This window comes from Gymnoscopelus microlampas, assembly GCF_963454915.1.
Source record: "Gymnoscopelus microlampas genome assembly, chromosome: 10".
NCBI classification, from domain to species: domain Eukaryota; kingdom Metazoa; phylum Chordata; class Actinopteri; order Myctophiformes; family Myctophidae; genus Gymnoscopelus; species Gymnoscopelus microlampas.
In genome coordinates this window covers 26469079-26488034 of record NC_139947.1, presented here as the reverse complement: position 1 = coordinate 26488034, position 18956 = coordinate 26469079, and the positions used below count along the sequence as shown (strand labels likewise).

The 18956-nt window shown below is 42.1% G+C and overlaps 1 protein-coding gene across 1 annotated transcript; it reads right to left on the bottom strand.

The window, feature by feature from the left end:
- Positions 1-450: 450 nt before the first annotated feature.
- Positions 451-17262, bottom strand: b4galt3 (UDP-Gal:betaGlcNAc beta 1,4- galactosyltransferase, polypeptide 3; the record flags this gene model as incomplete). Its single annotated transcript, XM_084070043.1, has 6 exons — positions 451-838; positions 1833-1937; positions 9186-9308; positions 10841-11031; positions 12957-13192; positions 16965-17262. 6 exons carry the CDS (start codon positions 17260-17262, stop codon positions 451-453), a joined length of 1341 nt encoding a protein of 446 aa, XP_083926169.1.
- Positions 17263-18956: the final 1694 nt, after the last annotated feature.

The window sequence follows — 18956 nt, the reverse complement described above, 5'->3', positions numbered from 1 at the left end:
AGCACTGCTCTACGTTAGCAAAGCAGCAGGAATCCGTTATACCGCTTGGTTCTCAACATGAGGTCCACCGGGGACACCACCAGAGGTCCACTTGGACCCTTACGGGGGTCTGTTAACTCTGAGAGTGTACAACACGGGTTCCATTTGGTTCCACTTGGTACACTCTCAGAGTTAAATTAAGCACTGAGGATTTTACAGTGTAGTTTGGGGTCCCATAGATAAAAAATAAATAAAAAGATATCAAACGGGGGTCCGACGTGGCCTCATGAATATCAAACCCGGCGGGCCATTAAAATTAAAAAAGCTCAAGATTCTCCTGCGCTATACACACCACTGTCCGCCATTTTGAATTTCAGATCTGTGCCGAACAGAGAGAAAAAGCCACTAGTTGCACCCGGAACGAGACGCAAAGCTTGTTCATCGTTTTTTTTTATAACGTCGTCTCATCCCCTACTTGACCACGCCCCCCGGCTTCTCCACCGCCGTCTGATTCGATCTCCTAGACGTGGCGGGATGTCGGAGGACGTCGTTTGTTTCACCGCGGACCGGCGAGCTGACCATACTCACGTTGTTTGCCGCCACGGACGCTTTGTTCTCTCGCGTTTCCTTAACTCCTCCTCCCCCCCCCGCCTTCTGTTTGGGGGGAGCAGTGGGGGAGGAGGGGGGGGCTTTGTTGTGAAGCGGGTGCAGCTTCCTCTGGGGCAGGTGGGGGTCGTCTCCGATGTCCACGGTCAGGTTGGTGTAGAGCGGCTGCAGCTCCTTGGACAGCAGCTCGTACGTCAGCGAGTTGAAGCCGTCCGAACGCCAGTTGAGCCGCGTCCTCTTCAGGAGGTCGAACCTTCACAACGGAACGGAGGGATATTATTATACGTTTTAACCCATTAAGACCTGGAACTGTGTCATTTTTTGATTTGAGCTAAAAAGCATTATTTTACACTTTGGGCTATTCAAAAATTGTGAAAATGTGTGCAAATCTTTGAATATATATATTTTTAAAGCGAACAGTTTTAACTCAAATATTTGCTTCTGGGGGTCCCTGGAAACAAGATATTTTGATGGGGGTCCGCGGCCAAATGCATATAATTTTGGGGGTCCTTGACATGAAAAAGATTGAGCACCACTGATATAGAAACATACGTTTTTCAGAATACTGTTGAGATTTAGGAGACATGTAGAATCGGCTTCAGGTCTCAATGGGTTAAAACCCATTAAGACCTGAGGTCCATTCTACAAATGCCTTCTAAATGAGGAGATCAAAAAAAAAGTGAGCTTGTATATCTGCTGTCTTTGAATAGCCGACACAAAAATCTAAAATGACATATACTTTCCCGTTTTTAACAGGTTAAAGAGAGGGGTTGTGTGTGTGTGTGTGTGTGTGTGTGTGTGTGTGTGTGTGTGTGTGTGTGTGTGTGTGTGTGTGTGTGTGTGTGTGTGTGTGTGTGTGTGTGTGTGTGTGTGTGTGTGTGTGTGTGTGTGTGTGTGTACTAAATGTCCCCACACATAGAATTTGAGAAATAGACATTGTGAGGACACTTTTTCTGGTGCTTAGAACATAAATTGTTGTTTAATGATAAATGATTTCTATTTTTACACAGAGAAAATAGCAGATCTGCAAGCTCACAACGCTGTGACACAATGTGAGCTTTTTAAGGTGTGCGACACATAACTAAAGTATAACTCGGGCCCCAAAAAAAAGGCAAATGGCATTTTTAAAATTGCCGTCCTAAACATTCAATGACCTCACAACTATAGTAATACCAGCGCACGTGTGCGTGCGTGCGTGCGTGCGTGCGTGCGTGCGTGCGTGCGTGCGTGCGTGCGTGTGTGTTTACCTGTGTGGGTTCTGCTCATTGCCTCGGTCTCCTTTATGTTTGATCATTTTATAATGCCCAATGGCCACAGGGGGGCGCACTATCTTCATGCCAGACAGACGCACTCTGAGCAACACAGAGAACAGTTAAATCAGTTATTATTGGGAACCAATCCATAACAGTAGAAACAATCTGGACTCTGGCTCAATAGGAAGTCAATGAAATACTCCCGTCATCATCATCATCAGTACATCAGAACATGTCACCAATTATGCTTGTATATTAGATATTATAAGTCGTAAATACTGTGCGCAAAAAGAGTGGGCTAGCCATAGTAACAGGAGCGAAAATGTAGAGGAATATCTTGTGGAGTTTCAGCTACTATGCATCCCAGAAATATATAGCTTATAAGGATTTGTAATGTAAGGAATTTGTAAGTAAATATGGCAACTCATTTAGATGTAGGCCTACGTAGGTTTGTGGTTTCCCAAGGACTAAAGCCGTTTCAGTCATTCAGTCCGACTTCACTGTAGCCTATAGTAGCCTTTTCATAAATGATATTTGTACTTAGGCTGTCGTGAAAGTTCATAATATTTAGAGAAATGTAAAGTTTCAAATACAAAAGTAGTAGTAGAAGTAGTTACCAGTTGTGAATTAGCAAACTGGACATTTAGACTGAATGTTTCCTTTATCCTCATCTTGCGCTAATGCACGCAACTGTTTCGCCAGGTTTTATTTGTGTTGTTTCTCATAAGCGTGCATTCCGTTGTCCGCAGGGACGTCACAGGCTCTCAGAAGGTGGGAGGGATGGACTTTCGGTGGACTATTACTATACCCCTTATTTTACACTTTCAAAAATAGCAGATATACAAGCTCATAGCGCGGCACCGAGTGCCGCGCTATGAGCTTGTAGATCTGCTATTTTTGAAAAATCGTGATAAACATTTGTAACTGTCAAATGTAAACAAATGTTGTATTTTCAAATTTTTGTGTTTTTTGGGCGGATTTTGTTAGTTTTTTTTTTCGTGTTTTGGTTACTTTATTTCGGTGTTAGGGTTAGGTTATTTAATTCTTATTTTTGCCTGATTTTACCGATTTATAATAAAAAAAAATGTTTTTATTTTTCATTTTTTCAAAAAGTGGGGGGTATGAAATCACAGATCTGTGAGAGTGAGGGTGTCGCGTCGTACGCACAGTGAATGGCCGTGGCGCCCCTGCCCCCCCCACTACTGCGAGGCGATAGGAAAACGCTGTTCGCGTAACAGGATGTGCTGCTTCACCTGATTACATGTGCTGCGCCCTATATACTTCGTTGTAAGATGAATTGCGAAAAATGGCGAATGTACAAGCTCACGGCACCTCATGAACATGTTGCGAACTTGTAGATCTGCTATTTTCAATATTTTTGGGAATTTGGGGGAAATCTTTGCCTATACTGCCACGCCCACAACAGGGAGGCCAGGCTGTGTGTGGTTAAAATGTGTGTGTTTGTACTGCGTCCGGTGGGTTTCTCACACCAGACCTGCATTTATACACTGCAGGAGAGTGGAGAGAGAGGGAACCAGAGCACAGACAGGACATTACGTTCCAACCATAGGCAGCCCAGCCCAGTCTCTGCAGTGTTAGTAGCCTACTACATACATACATACATACATAGCTACATAGTACGTAGGTATATTACATACCTACATGCGTACAGTACATACATAAATACATACTTACCTACATACAGTATATATAGTACATACAGTACATATACATACATACTGTACATACAAATACATAAATACATATCTACATAGCTGTACAGTATACTGTGCATACTTGCATACCTACATACCAGTGTTGATTTCGTCGATTAAAACTATGACAAAAGATGTTCGTCGACTACCTTTTTTCACTGACGAAAACGAAATAAAAAATAAATAAAAACTAAGCTATGATGACTAAAATTATGACTAAATATACTGTATTGACGATTTCGTCAACAAATAAAAACTAGACTAAAATGTTAGTGAGGGACTAGTGGAGAAGAGATCCAGTAGAACTAAAAGACAAGTCATTTTATGGTTGGTTGCGCTCGGGTGTTGCACTCAGAAAATAGCAGATCTACAAGCTCACAACGCGTCGACGTGTTGTGAGCTTGTAGATCTGCTATTTTCAGCATGCAACCAAGTGTAAAATCTGCCATTACGACGCCATCAAGGCACCGCCAAAATACATTATAGTCGACTTAATCAACTGTAGATTTAGTCGACTATAATCTGATGATATTTAGTCGACTAAAACTAGACAAAAACTAAAATATTTCAGATGAATAAAACTAAATGGAATTTTATTTAAAAGACTACGACTAAAACGAAATCAATATTTGCTGTCAAAATCAACACTGCTACCTACCTACCTACCTACCTACCTACATACAGTACATGTACATACAAACAGTAGGGCTGAGCAATATATCGATATATGGATATTGTGATATGAGACTAGATATTGCCTGGGATCATGACATGGCAAAGGTGTTCTTTGCCTGGTTTTAATCACTCACGCCTTCTTATATTATCGTCACAATATAGTGATATCTGATGTTGTCCATATATTGCCCAGCCCTAACAGAACAGTACATTGTCGTTACTCACTGAGCCCTCTTCAGAAGACAGAGCCCATGACAGTGGAAAGGGAGATGGCATGAAAGATGATGAGGTTATGACACCAAAAGCAAACAAACAAGCACAACTAAGTTGAGAACAGAAAAGTATGTATCAAGGGGAAAAATGAAAAGCTGAAATGGGAAATGGGATATTACAGTATGATCAGTGGTGGAAAATGTACTCATTTTTTTTTACTTAAGTAAAAGTATCAATACTGCTATATACAGTAGAAACAATCTGTTACAAGTAAAAGTCCGGAATTCAAAATTTACTTGAGTGAAAGTACAAAAAGTATTGGTATCAAAATGTATTTAAAGTACCAAAAGTAAATGTCCCATTTTCACAAGTTTTCAAATGTAAACAAATCTTTTGAAAATAGCAGATCTACATTTTTCACAATTTCTGCCTCTTTCTTATATAATTTAGCCAATGTTTGATGAGTTTTTATAGTATAGTTTGTTGAGTACTTTCGATGCAGCCTTTTTTTATCCTTTTCTTTCTTAGTATTAAAAAGGTCTTAAAAGGCCTTAAATTGTCACTTCAGACTGTCATCTGGGGACCCCCGACCCACAGGTTGAGAACCACTGCTTTAGACCAGGGGTCTTCAACAGGGGTCCGGGACCCCTAGGGGGTCCTCAGAGTTACTACAGGGGGTCCGCCAAATCTTTGTGTGATGTTTTTTTTTTTTTCCTTAACCACTTGAACCCTAGCATCCCTTTTCTGAGGAGAACTTTAGCCAAAAATAGCCGATCTACAAGCTCACAACGCCTCGCGCTGCGAGGCGTTGTGAGCTTGTAGATCGGCTATTTTTGGCAAAGAGCTATCGGTGTAGAGGGGGAAAAAGAGCAGACCAAGTAAACAAAAAAAGTTGAATCTGAAACACAATTTTATACAATATAGTGGGGGGTCCCTGCTTCATCTCTCTCTCAGCTAGGGGGTCCTTGGGCTAAAAACGTTGAAGACCCCTGCTTTAGACGCTGACACGTGTATACTCGTCAGCCTGCCAGGCTGCACAAAGATGAGGCTATGACACCCCACATGTGCAACTGACACTTTCCCCAGTTGCCATACTGGCATGATACAGCAGTGTACTGTTACGCGCTTCACAGGTGCTACAGTATCAATGACACTGATGAAGTCTTTGTTCCACATTAACCCATTTAGACCGGGAACGCATCTGTGCCATTTTTAGATTTCTTCGACTATTCAAAAATAGCAGATATACAAGCTCATAGTGCTGCACGAGTGCCGCGCTATGAGCTTGTAGATCTGCTATTGTTTAAACAAATCGTGTAAATGTGTGCAAATCTTTGAATATATATATATACCTTATACATTTTAGCTCAAATCTTTGCTTTTGTTCCAGGGGTCCCTGGAACAAAATAGTTTGAGATGGGGGGGGGTCCGCGGACAAATACATATCATTTTGGGGGTACTGATATTATACATAAGTTTAAAAAAAGAGAGGTTAGTATTTAGAAGACATTTGTCGAATCCCCAGAAGCAAAGATATGAGTTAAAAAAAAGTTATTATATTCAAAGATTTGCACACATTTTCACGATTCTTCAAAAAAGAAATTCCAGATCTACAAGCTCGTAGCGATATACGAGCTCCTATGAGCTTGTATATCTGCTATTTTTTTTTATAGCCAAAGAAATACAAAAAATGACACACAGATGCGTTCCCGGTCTTGATGGATTAACCCATTAAGTCACTTTTTCATTTGAGCTAAAAATAATTATTTTACACTTTAGCTATTCAAAAATCGTGAAAATGTGTGCAAATCTTTGAATATATATTATTTTAAAGCAAACATTTTTAACTCACATCTTTGCTTCTGGGGGGTCCCTGGAACAACATATTTTGATTGGGGTCAGCGGCCAAATACATATCATTTTGGGGATCCTTGACATGAAAAAGATTGAGCACCACTGAACATACGTTTTTCAGAATACTGTTGAGATTTAGGAGAATCGGCTTCAGGTCTCAATGGATTAATGTAGCAGAGACTTTCGTTTCCAGTGAGCCAACATGCACATTAGCAGCACCTTGACTCTGTTTGACCTGAATGGAAGAGAGCCGTAACTAGCAACCACTTGGATACACCTGTGAAGGAAGGAAGTAACATTACACTACTATTTCATGCCAACGTGGTCGCTTTGAAAAAAGGATCTATTTCGAGATAAGCTGCTGAAAAAAGAGCATCCGTGCTCAGCGAACCTCCCCTGGGTGAATGAGGTTAAACTATAGAAAAGTGTGCTCCGAGGAGCACGGGTCTTCCGCCAGACCGGGTTGCCCTAGCCAGGGCCCGGAAACTGCAGGGGCGTCACGGCCATTCACTGTGCGTACGACGCGACACCCTCACTCACACAGATCCGTGATTTCATACCCCCCACTTCTAAAAAAAATAAAAACATTTTTTTTGATAATAAATCGGTAAAATCAGGCAAAAATAAGAATTAAATAACCTAACTCTAACCCTAAAACCAAAATAAAGTAACCAAAACACGGAAAAAAAACTAACAAAATCCGCCCAAAAAACGCACAATTTTGAAAATACAAAATCTGTTTACATTTGACAGTTACAAATGTTTTTCACGATTTTTCAAAAATAGCAGATCTACAAGCTCATAGCGCGGCACTCGCTGCCGCGCTATGAGCTTGTATATCTGCTATTTTTGAATAGCCAAAGTGTAAAATAAGGGGTATAGTAATAGTCCACCGAAAAAACCTGGGAAACTGTGCTCATAGCCATTTGGAATCAAACATATACATCTTGATCACATGACCCCAGAGATAATGTGCACCGATTTCTGTGAGTTTTGGACAAAGTCTGTAGGAGTAGTAGCACAAAGTGTGTTACGAGTAAAAAAAAAAAAAAAAAAATCATATTCAAAAGATGGGATTCTGATTTGAACTCAGCCTCCATGTCGCTCCCTAAAGGCAACTTCACCCTATAGTACCACAACGAAGCAGCACACGCTGAGGTCACGAGACGATGGGAGAAACCAAATCCACATTCCAAAACAGAGCGAGGACGCAAGGATTAGATCCGTTGGACTGATTCCAATACACATTCCAATGGCTAAAGTTTCTGCCTCCTCACTTCCTCTGTCCTGCAGATGTCATTGTTGTATATTGTACGCTGCATTCCTCTCGTATATGCTTATGAATAGAGCTGTTTCACAAGCATTCTTCTTCCACACCCATGCAAAACAAACAACAGCATGATTGTGTAAAAAAAAAAAAAAAAGATCAAACCATTATTTCATTTGTTGCTTCAGAAGCTTTGATCAATGTCATTCAGATATAAATGCACTTCAGCATCTCTTCCAGTTTAATCAAGTGGGACACTTTCACTCTCAGACCACTGCGTTGTGGTTGCAGATCAAACGCTTTGTCTGCCCTAAATCATCCCTTTGAAGAACAGGGCACAGCTTCTGGACCCCATCTCCCAGACAGCGTAATGTCCATCCCATAGCCCGAGGAGACGGTCTGCAGCACTAGTTTCCAACAACAAAAATGATAGTCCCTCAACACAAAACTCGCTTGGAGGGGAATACCACTCATTTTCAACATTGAACTATGTCTTTAATACACCTTATAGCTGCTGTGTGGAAATAAGAAGAAAGCCCCCCCTTCTATGATGCCTAGAACTGGATAATTGATTGAGGTCATGTGATCAGTGACATACGCAAGGTGTACTTTTGGCTGAGGGGCCGAACAATAACACAGGCTAACCCTAACTCAGTTCTTTGCCCCCATGGTCCCTGAAGTACATAATGGACTCATTCTTCACAAGCCACATACGTATGTGCCAAACATTCTGACACCAAAATAGAAAAAAAATCCAGACAAATCAGATTCTCAAATTATCTTTGTTTGAGACCTGTGACTGTGACAGCAGCACACTAGTGCAAGATTTGGCAACACTGATCAATCGTAGGACATTTTGTACTATTGGTGAGGCGTGTCATTATCTATCTTATCAATATCAAGGATCTCTGTCGGAACTCTTGGGTGACGATCTAGGTGTGGGCGGGGCTGAACTGTCCAACTCCGCCTTCCTGTGGGCTGTAGCCGGTCAGTACTACCAGTGTGAAGTAACTAAGTACATTTACTCAAGTACTGTACTCAAAGTACATTTCCAATGTTCAATGCTTTTACTCCACTACATCTAAGAGGCAAATATTGTACTTTTACTCCACTACAATTATTTGAAAACTTTAGTTACTATAGTTAGTTAGTTTGTAGATTGGAATTATTATTACAAAACATACATTAACCACTTCATTTAAACTTTGGCTATTTCAAAATAGACGATTTACAAGCTTGTATATCTGCTATTTTCAAATACATTTTATACATAATGATACCTTTTGAAACGGGGACATTCTGCATAATGAGTATATTTTGATGCCAATACTTTTGTACTTTTAATCAAGTAAATTTTGATTACCAGACTTTTACTGTGTTTCTACATTGCAGTATTGATACTTTTACTTAAGTAAATAAATGTTTTTTCCACCACTGAGTACTACTATAATAAAACAAGAACCAAGACACCGACTGCCACAGTGTGAACTGCAGTGAGTAGTTCTCACACTGCCTCCTGCCTGCAGCCGCACTCATGCATGATGCAGTATGGTCATGCACAGGGTGGCGGCCCCCCTGCGGCCCCCCTGGCCCCCCAGCCCGGTCCCTGGCTTCCCCCCTTACCGCGCGGCGATGTCATCGTCCTCGCCGCCCCAGCCCCAGTAGTGGTTGGGAAAGCCGTTCATCTTCATGTACTGCTCTGGGGTCACTGCAGACACGCCCCCGAAATACTGCGGGTACGGCAACCTGGAACGACCCACAAGAGCGCACACATGACTACCTGGCTGCTGTACCTGCTCCCCCCACGTAGGGCTGCAACAGTTCATCTACTAAGTAATCAATTTAAACATTCCATTATAAAAATGTAACAATTTTAATCAAAAAAACATATATTAAAAAAATCCTTAAAAAAAATACAAAGCAAATATTGCCGATCTATAGCTGCACTTCACCCTTGTACGACAAAGTATAAAATAGGGCTTAATTGGTTAAAGGAGTAGTTCACCCAAAAAATGACTTATTTTCTATCAATTGCACACCCCATGAAGCCTTGAATCCATGGATTTATTTGTGTTTTTGTCGCATTCCTAAGCTAATAATTTGATTCCTGTCTCCTACCGGCCAATGTATCCGATAGGATACACAAAGTAGATTATTTGGGTCTCCTACCGGAAATACAGCCGGTCATCAAATTATTGGCTTAGGAATGCGACAAAAAACAAAATAAATCCATGTATTCAAGGCTTCATGGGGTGTGCAATTGATAGAAAATAAATCATTTTTTGGGTGAACTCCTCCTTTAATAAGACTAATCGATTTTGTTGATTATATTTTTGGTTTTGATTAATTGAAAACAAAAAACAAAGAATTATTTGATTAAAGGTAGGGTAAGTGATATTTTTTGATTTAAACAAAAAGCTTTATGTTAAAAGGTTAAAGCTCTATATTCGGAATCCGGAATCATTGCTATAGAGCTCAGTGCTGCTCAGTGCTCATTTATTCGTGTCATCACTTCCAATTTCACTTGTTTAAACTGTAACCTGACTGAGTTCTCTATCCTGATTGGATAAAATTGGTATCCCGAATTGAAAATGCGTTTTCTGTTTGATAAAGAGCTGATGAGACCCAGAGACACCTGTTACTGAACAAACACTCCAGTAGCAATGAGTACTATCAGAATTTAGAGCTATTTAATTAACTCTTATTTTAGCCAAAGAAAATCACTTACCCTACCTTTAAATTGAGAAAGTAATAAACAGAATATTAGCTAAGAAAATAAACCCACATTCGTCCAGACACACACACACACACACACACACACACACAGGCGTGCAGACATTTTGAGGGGCAGGTGCTCAAGTTTGTTTACTTGGTCTGCTCTTTTTTCCCTCTACACCTATACCTCTTATAGCCGAAAAATAGCCGATCTACAAGCCCACAACGCCTCGCAGCGCGAGGCGTTGTGGGCTTGTAGATCTGCTATTTTAGGCTAAAGTTCTCCTCAGAAAAGGGATGCTAGGTTTCTAGTGGTTATGGTAAAAAGAAAAATCATATTACATAAAGATTTGGCGGACCCCCTGTAGTAACTCTGAGGACCCCCTAGGGGTCCCGGACCCCCTGTTGAAGACCCCTGCTGTAAACTGGGAAAAAAGGGCCCTTCTGGTCAAGAGGGCAAAGGGCAGGTGCTCTAGCACCACCTAGAGTCTATCTGTGCACGTCCCTGCACACACACACACACACACACACACACACACACACACACCACACCTCTCTCTAACCTGTATCTGAACTTGTCCATGGCCACAGACAGGTGTGTGGGGAACTGCTTGTGGCAGGTGTAGGTGTTGTGGTCGTTCTCTGGTAGCAGGTCCACGTCATGCAGAAAGATACAGCTCCAGTCCTCGTCTCTCAGGGCTTCTCGCACCCCAACGTTCAGCAGCTTGGCCCGGTTGAAAGTACTGTTGCCCCACTGCAAGAAGAGCCAGAGGGAGGTGGTTTACACATCGCCGCACCATGGAAGAGTTGCATAGGTGGCCATGGTGGCCACACATAGCCGCGCTACGAGCTTGTACATCTGCTATTTCTTTTGAATAATCTTGGACATTTTTGCAAGTCTTTGAATATATACAGTATATATTTTTAAAGCGAACATTTTTAACTCAAATCTTTGCTTCTGGGGATTCTACAAATGTCAGTTTCAAAATAAAATTTCAAAAAAAATATTTTGTTCCAGGGACCCCCACCAGAAGCAAAGATTTGAGTTACAAATGTTCACTTTAAAAAATATATATTCAAAGATTTGCAAAAATGTTCAAGATTTTTGAAAAGCCAAAGAAATCTAAAATGACACGGAGTTCCCGGGTTTAATGGGTTAATATCTTAATGGCTTAACTACTGTATATTGGGAGAAAATGGAAAAAAAAGACAATGAAAAAAACTAAAACGGACACCAGTTCCGATCGGATAAAGGCAGACAATGCAGAACACATACAGTACACACACACACACACACACACCAGTGTTGATGTTGACAGCAAATTTAGATTTAGTTTTAGTCATAGTCTTTTGAATACAATTCTGTTTAGTTTTAGTCATATTTTAGTCATCTTTAATGTTTTAGTTTGTGTCTAGTTTTAGTCGACTAAATCCACAGTTTATTTAGTCGACTAAAATGTGTTTTTCGTAATGGCTGATTTTACACCTGGTTGCGTGTTGAAAATAGCCGATCTACAAGCTCACAACGCGTCGCAGCGCGACGCGTTGTGAGCTTGTAGATCTGCTTTTTTCAGAGCGCAACACCCGAGCGCAACCAAACATAAAATGACTTGTCTTTTAGTTGTCAAAGTAAAAGTTGTCAATATGTTTAGTCATCATACTGTAGCTTAGTTTTTATTTGTTTTTATCAAGGTGCAAGTCTTGGATATTTACAATGAGCCCAACACAGAAGCTTATGAATGGCCAGAGTGGCGCTGTTTTACCCTGCGCCGACCTGCGGTATCAGAAAGAATTTATTTTAACGCAAGTGAATGGTTTTTTTGACAAACTTTAGACTAGATTTTCTTACCGTAATAAAAATTGTCATAAATTCTATATGCTTCCAGTCGCTAGTTTAAAGTCTCCTTTCAATCATCATGATGTGCGTTTTGCTAAATTATGGTCCCATTTATTTTAAAATTGACGATAAAGTAGGCTATTCTCTAGGAGGGGCGGGATGATTTGATTGACAAGCTACACAACCAATAGCATTCATTCCCCGCCCCCGCTCTTGATTGACAAGCTACACAACCAATAATGGTCTGGTCTCATTCTGCAGGATATGACGCGATATTGAAAGATGGCGGACCTACAGTCTTGGAAGCGTTATTATGAAACCCACGCCGCGTCCTGGCAAACCCGCTGTGATTGGTCAGTAGTCGCTGTGATTGACAGTTCTCGTTTTTGCTACTATGCCTATACCTAACCTTAACCCTAACCCTAACCTCAGTAAAACTATGCCTAAACCTAACCCTAACCCTAACCCTAACCTCAGTAAGACTATGCCTAAACCTAACCCTAACCCTAACCCTAACCTCAGTAAGACTATGCCTAAACCTAACCCTAACCCTAACCCTAACCTCAGTAAAACTATGCCTGCCAGGGAGCCAATCAGACAGGTAAGGCGGGTCTAAATCCTGGAGCGTTGGTGGAATCCATAATCAGGCGTCTTGGAACAATCGGCTTCATTTTCGGTCTGTAGAAAGCAGGGGAGTGGCTTTGTCCATCTCATTCATACAGTCTATGGTTTTTATTTAGTTTTCGTCAGTGAAAAAAGGTAGTCGACCCACATTTTTCGTCATAGTTTTAGTCGACGAAATCAACACACACACACACACACACACACACACACAGCGAGACCTGCTGTACGATGTAGATGCTGTAGTGGATCTGCTGTCTCTGCAGGAAGGGGTGGAGGTGGTAGAGGAGGGCGCGGAGGTGCGTGGAGCGGTTGCGGTAGGGCACCACGATGGCCGTGTGGTGGCGGGGCTCACAGTCCGGCGGGCTGTAGTGACCCCCCAGAGACACCAGGGGGTTCCTCTGTCTGATCTCCTCCAGGGACAGAGGAGAGTTGAGGTGGACGGACACGGGACCGACTGGAGGAGAGACAGGAGAGTGTTAACCCATTGAGACCTGAAGCCGATTCTACATGTCTCCTAAATCTCAGTATTCTGAAAAACGAATGTTTCTATATTAGTGGTGCTCAATCTTTTTCATGTCAAGGACCCCCAAAATTATATGTATTTGGCCGCGGAACCCCATCAAAATATTTTGTTCCAGGGACCCCCAGAAGCAACGATTTGAGTTAAAAATGTTTGCTTTAAAAATATATATATTCAAGATTTGCACACATTTTCACTTTTTTTCAAAAATAGCAGATCTACAAGCTCATAGCGCGGCACTCGGTGCCGCGCTATGAGCTTGTATATCTGCTATTTTTGAACAGCCCAAAGTGTAAAATAATGCTTTTTAGCTCAAGTCTAAAAATGTCCAGGTCTTAGTGGGTTAAGAAAAGGAAAGGGAATCATCTATATCAGTGGTTTTCATGCCATGGAGCCCTAAATTGATATACATTTGGTTGCGGACCCCCTATCTGAAAATATTTTGTGCCAGGGACCCCCAGAAGAGAAGTGTTAAAAAATGAAAAATTCTACAAAATTCTTCTAACACTTTCAAGATGTTTCGAAAATGTTCAAAAATAGCAGATATACAAGCTTTTGTGCCGCACTGTGAGCTTGTATATCTGCTATTTTTGAATAGCCAACATATACAATACGGATAAAGGGGTGAAAATGTATGTAACACCTTTTTGCTTTCTTATATAATTTGACAATTTGGCCAATGTTTGACCAGTTTTTTAGTATAGTTTGTTGATTACTTTTGATGCAGTAATGGTCTTTTTTCTTTTCTTTTCTTTTCAGGTTTTAAAAAGGTCTTAAAAGTCCTTAAATTGTCACTTCACTGTCACCTGGGGACCCCCCCAAAATCATGTGGCCACAGGTTGAGAACCACTGATCTAAATCATTCATCTGGCCTGTGTCAGGCCAACAGCAGTGGGGTATACGATACATACACCCAGTTATACAATCACTCACTCTGCCCTTTTCTGTATACAGTATTTCTAAGACGGATAGTTCCAGTCCTTGATTCTGATTGGCTGAGTCCCATGGTAAAATACTCGATAAACACACACCTAGGACCGCATGTATCAGTATCACTGCCGGCAATGTTGTATTTACAATATTCACTGTACCGTTCCATGGATGTATTACCGTTTGCAATTTAGTTTTTTAATATGGCAAGGTAAGAGAAGCGCTCCTTTCCGTCCTGTGTGTGTATGTGCACGGTTTTACAAATCAGTTCAAAACAACGCAGATACTGCGACACGTACCTCGGTACCTTCTATTCATTTGCATGGCAATTCATTTGCATGGCAACACACCTGTGGATTACACCAGGTACAAGTGACTTTCTTTTTGTGCTCTCCCTCATGGAACTACTTGCGGATTATACCAGGGTCAGTCCACCTTATGTGGATTATAAGGTTGACACGCACTGACTTTTTGCACCTTAATCCCATGTATAACGCATTGATTTTTTATTGTGCTTTTCTCTTTTTAGCGGCGCTAGCCGCTCTATACCTTTAGGTATAGAGCGGATATTAGCCCTCTATACCTGGCTTTTGCGTCAACGTTCTGATTGGTCAGGCTCGCCAAGGTTCTGATTGGTCAGGTCCGTCAACGTTCTGATTGGTCAGGCCCGCCAAGGTTCTGATTGGTCAGGTCCGTCAACGTTCTGATTGGTCAGACCCGTCAACGCTCTGATTGGTCAGACCCGTCAACGTTCTGATTGGTCAGACCCGTCAACGCTCTGATTGGTCAGACCCGTCAACGCTCTGATTGGTCAGACCCGTCAATGCTCTGATTGGTCAGACCCGTCAACGCTCTGATTGGTCAGACCCGTCAACGCTCTGACTGGTCAGACCCGTCAACGCTCTGATTGGTCAGACCCGTCAACAAAGTGATTGGTCAAGCTTCACGTGACACATGGCTATAAACACATTATAAACACATATCGATGACAAAATGTATCAAAGGCGCCGCTACCTTCACACAGGGTGTGATTTTTTTTCTCTCTAAGCACCTTAACATCCATAAGTATATCATGCACAGTATGTATTGCTGCTATGCTCAGGCACCTTCGTCATATTTCTTATCTCAGGTACTAGTGTAAATATGTAGATAACTTGTTTGGCCTTTTTGTTGTTCTCTTGTTTGATCTGCTTCCCACTTGCACCCCCCAACGCCTCGCGCTTGTAGATCTGCTATTTTTGGCTAAGGTTCTCCTCAGAAAAGGGATGCCAGGGTTCAAGTGGTCAATGTAAAAAAAATAAAAATCCTATCACACACAGATTTGGCGGCCCCCCCTGTAGTAACTCTGAGGACCCCTTAGGGGTCCCAGACCCCTTGATGAAGACCCCTGCACTATATACTATACACACAGCTTGTAGATCTGCTACTTTTGCCATTTTAGAATTTGAATCCTGGACATATGAGGTTTCCACCCGACAGACACGATAGCCAAAGATTTTCAAAACATTTGATTCATTTCAAATCTTTTCCAGTCCTGGAAAAAAAAGTTTTTATAATTTCAAAATATTTCCAGGAATTTCATGACCGTGGGAACTAGAGATGCGCGGGTCGCGGTTTTAGCCGCGGTTGCCGCAGTTAATCGCAGTTTAGGTGGATTTGGGTCAATCAAATATAATAATGGATTAATATTGGATAAACCACGGGTGAACAAATGTGGGAATTACATTAATGATATCAATCTATAGGCCTATTATAGCTTTTAAAAAGCACGAAATCTTGCCGTGCTTGCGTTTGTAGTATTTTAATATTACGTAATTTTACATCAGGCACAAATTAGCCGCCTACTGCACGTTAAGGGGTCTTTGCACCGGCTCCAGCCAGTGTTGCCATATTTTGCGAGAGAAATAAGCAGCAAGGTCTATGAAAACAAGCCCAAAACAAGTGCCAAATTACCCCAAAAGTCGCTTATAAAATGCAGACATGGTATAAGGTATATGGACAGTTCTTCATCTCTCTTCCTCTGCCTGGCATCACGCTCTCTGCAACAAATGTTATAAGTTTCGCTTTGTTGCCAAGTTAAAAGCGAAAGTAAAATAAACGAAGCTTCATTTGCTCCGTCTTGTTGTTACCATAGATATGGATTGTATACAGTCACTACATCGCGACAGACAGTGGTGAGTAACATTGTTGAAAACTAACGTGAGGACAATAATAATAATTTGATGTGGTTGGTGCGGATCTAGAAATAGGGTGGTATAATCAACCGCGGTTGGATGGCGGGTGGATAATGAACATGTACAGATGTGCCACTTCAAAACTTCACACGTTACTGTTCTTTCCCTGAAAATGCCCTGAAAATGCTTTTTTTCTCCTCCCTTTTCTGCCCTTAAAAATGCACTGTTTTGCCCCTGAAAAGAAGTTGTCACTACACACCCCCGTTTTTCCCTTCAACAGACATCCATATACATGAGAACAAAAGAATGTGTGTTGAAGAAGGTGTCAGACTCATTATGAGGCGAAAGGTGATTTGAAGAGGTCCTTGACCAGTTGCTCAAATTAATTAGCATCATAAAAGCAGTGATCATCAAAACAATTCAGCATTTTAAATGCCCTTCTTTGTCCCTCTTATTGCCCTGGGAATCCCCTGAAAATTTACTGTCTTGCCGATGGCAGGACATTTGAAGTTTTGAAATGGCACATCTGTATATGCGGATTCGGGTGACGATAAACCCTATTCGCGCATCTCTAGTGGGAACCCTGTCTCTCTTACACTGACCCAGCAGTGGGGAGGGCATCGGGCAGAGCCTCAGCGGGGGTCCGCTGCCGGGCGGTCCGGTGCCGCCGGCGTCGCGCGGAGGCGGAGCCAGCATCAGCGCCCCCACGCGGCTGAGGTTGGTGTAGACGTCGTGGGGCCGCGTGTAGTCCACCTCGGGCTCGGCGCTGTGGACCAGCACGGACACCAGGCCCCGGAAGCCCCCCAGGGAGAAGTAGAGCACGAAGGCGAACTGGAAGCCCACCAGCAGCGCCAGCGTGCAGGGAGAGTCTAGCGAACGCCCGCACAGGTTCAACGCCATGAGGGGGGAGGGGCCAGGGGGGGGCGGAGACAAGAAGAGACGGATGAAAAGAAGAGCGGGAGAGAGAGAGAGAGAGAGAGAGAGAGGTCTGGAAGGATGGAGAGACCGGGGTGGGGGGGGGGGGTGGGGGGGGTGCTGTGGAGGAAGGGCAGAAGGAGGGGTGGGGGGTCAGTGGTGGAAAAAGTAATCAGATGTTTTTACTTGAGTAAAAGTATCAATACTGCAATGTAGAAGAACTCTTGTTACAAGTGAAACTCTGGAATTCAAAATTTAGTAAAAAGTACAAAAGTATTGGTGTCAAAATGTACTTAAAGTACCAAAAGTAAAAGTACAAAAATGTTTGAAAATAGCAGATCTACAAGCTCACAACGCGTCGCGATGCGACGCGTTGTGAGCTTGTAGAGGTGCTGTTTTCAAATAGCCTAGGTATAAAATAGGGCTAAGGTTGTTAATGTGTGTTTTATAATGTAATATATCTAGATCTACAAAGTGACTAAAGTTTTCAAATAATTGTAGTGGACTAAAAGTACAATATTTGCCTCTGAGATGTAGTGGAGTAGAAGTAAAAGTATAGACAATTGGAAATACTCCAGTAAAGTAAAAAACACCTCAAAATGTTACTTAAGTAAATGTACTTAGTTACTTTACACCACTGGTGGGTGGGTGGGGGGTGGGGAAGGTGGTGGTGGTGCTGTGTGGAGGTTCAGGGGTGGTGGAGGAGGAGGAGGAGGACGGGCCCGTTCATCTGTTGGAATGGGAAGTAGTAGTGATGTAGCTCGGTCAGCACTGCCATCACTTCCTAAACACACACACACACACACACACACACACACACACACACACACACACACACACACACACACACACACACACACACACACACACACACACACACACACACACACACACACACACACACACACACACACACACACACACACACACACACACACACACGAGACACTGTGAACGAACAGCATAAAGACCTACAGTTTTGGCATATAAGAAGTTAACCAGAGTCACTTACAATATGCAAGGTTGCAACAAACACATACATCAAATACAGAGACAGTGTAGTGCATTGGTTCTCAAAGTGGGGTCCGGGGACCCCCAGGGGTCCCCAGCTAAATGATAGATTAGGCACCAAATGGACCCTTATGGGTCTGTAACTCTGAGTGTACAAATGGAACCAAATGGACCCTAACGGGTCCATTTGGTTCCATTTGTACACTCTCAGAGTTAAATAACATTGATTTTACAATATAAATTGGGGTCCCATAGATAGAAATGCCAGTAAATGGGGGTCCGTAGCCTAAAAGCATGTCAAACGTGGGGTCCTTGAAATTAAAATGGTGGAAAATCACTGCTAGAGCCGTAAAAAACGTCCCTGGCTTATCTTTTCAAATGGGGGTCCGCAGGCTAATAAGTGTCCATTTGGGGGTCCTTGACATGAAAAAGTTTGAGAACCACTGGTGTAGTGCCTCAATGAACTAGGATCACGACGAGTAAACCAAGCACCTAGCAGTCTAAACATTTACTATTAAAATAATAATGTGTGCATTGAAACTATAGGATACCAGGTAAAAAAATGTACCTAGAATCTTTCTAAATAACCTGCTACCTAAAGTTGTACATTGTGGTCAAGACCTAAGAAACAAAACATGAAAACAAATGACCAAGGTTTCTGCATGGAT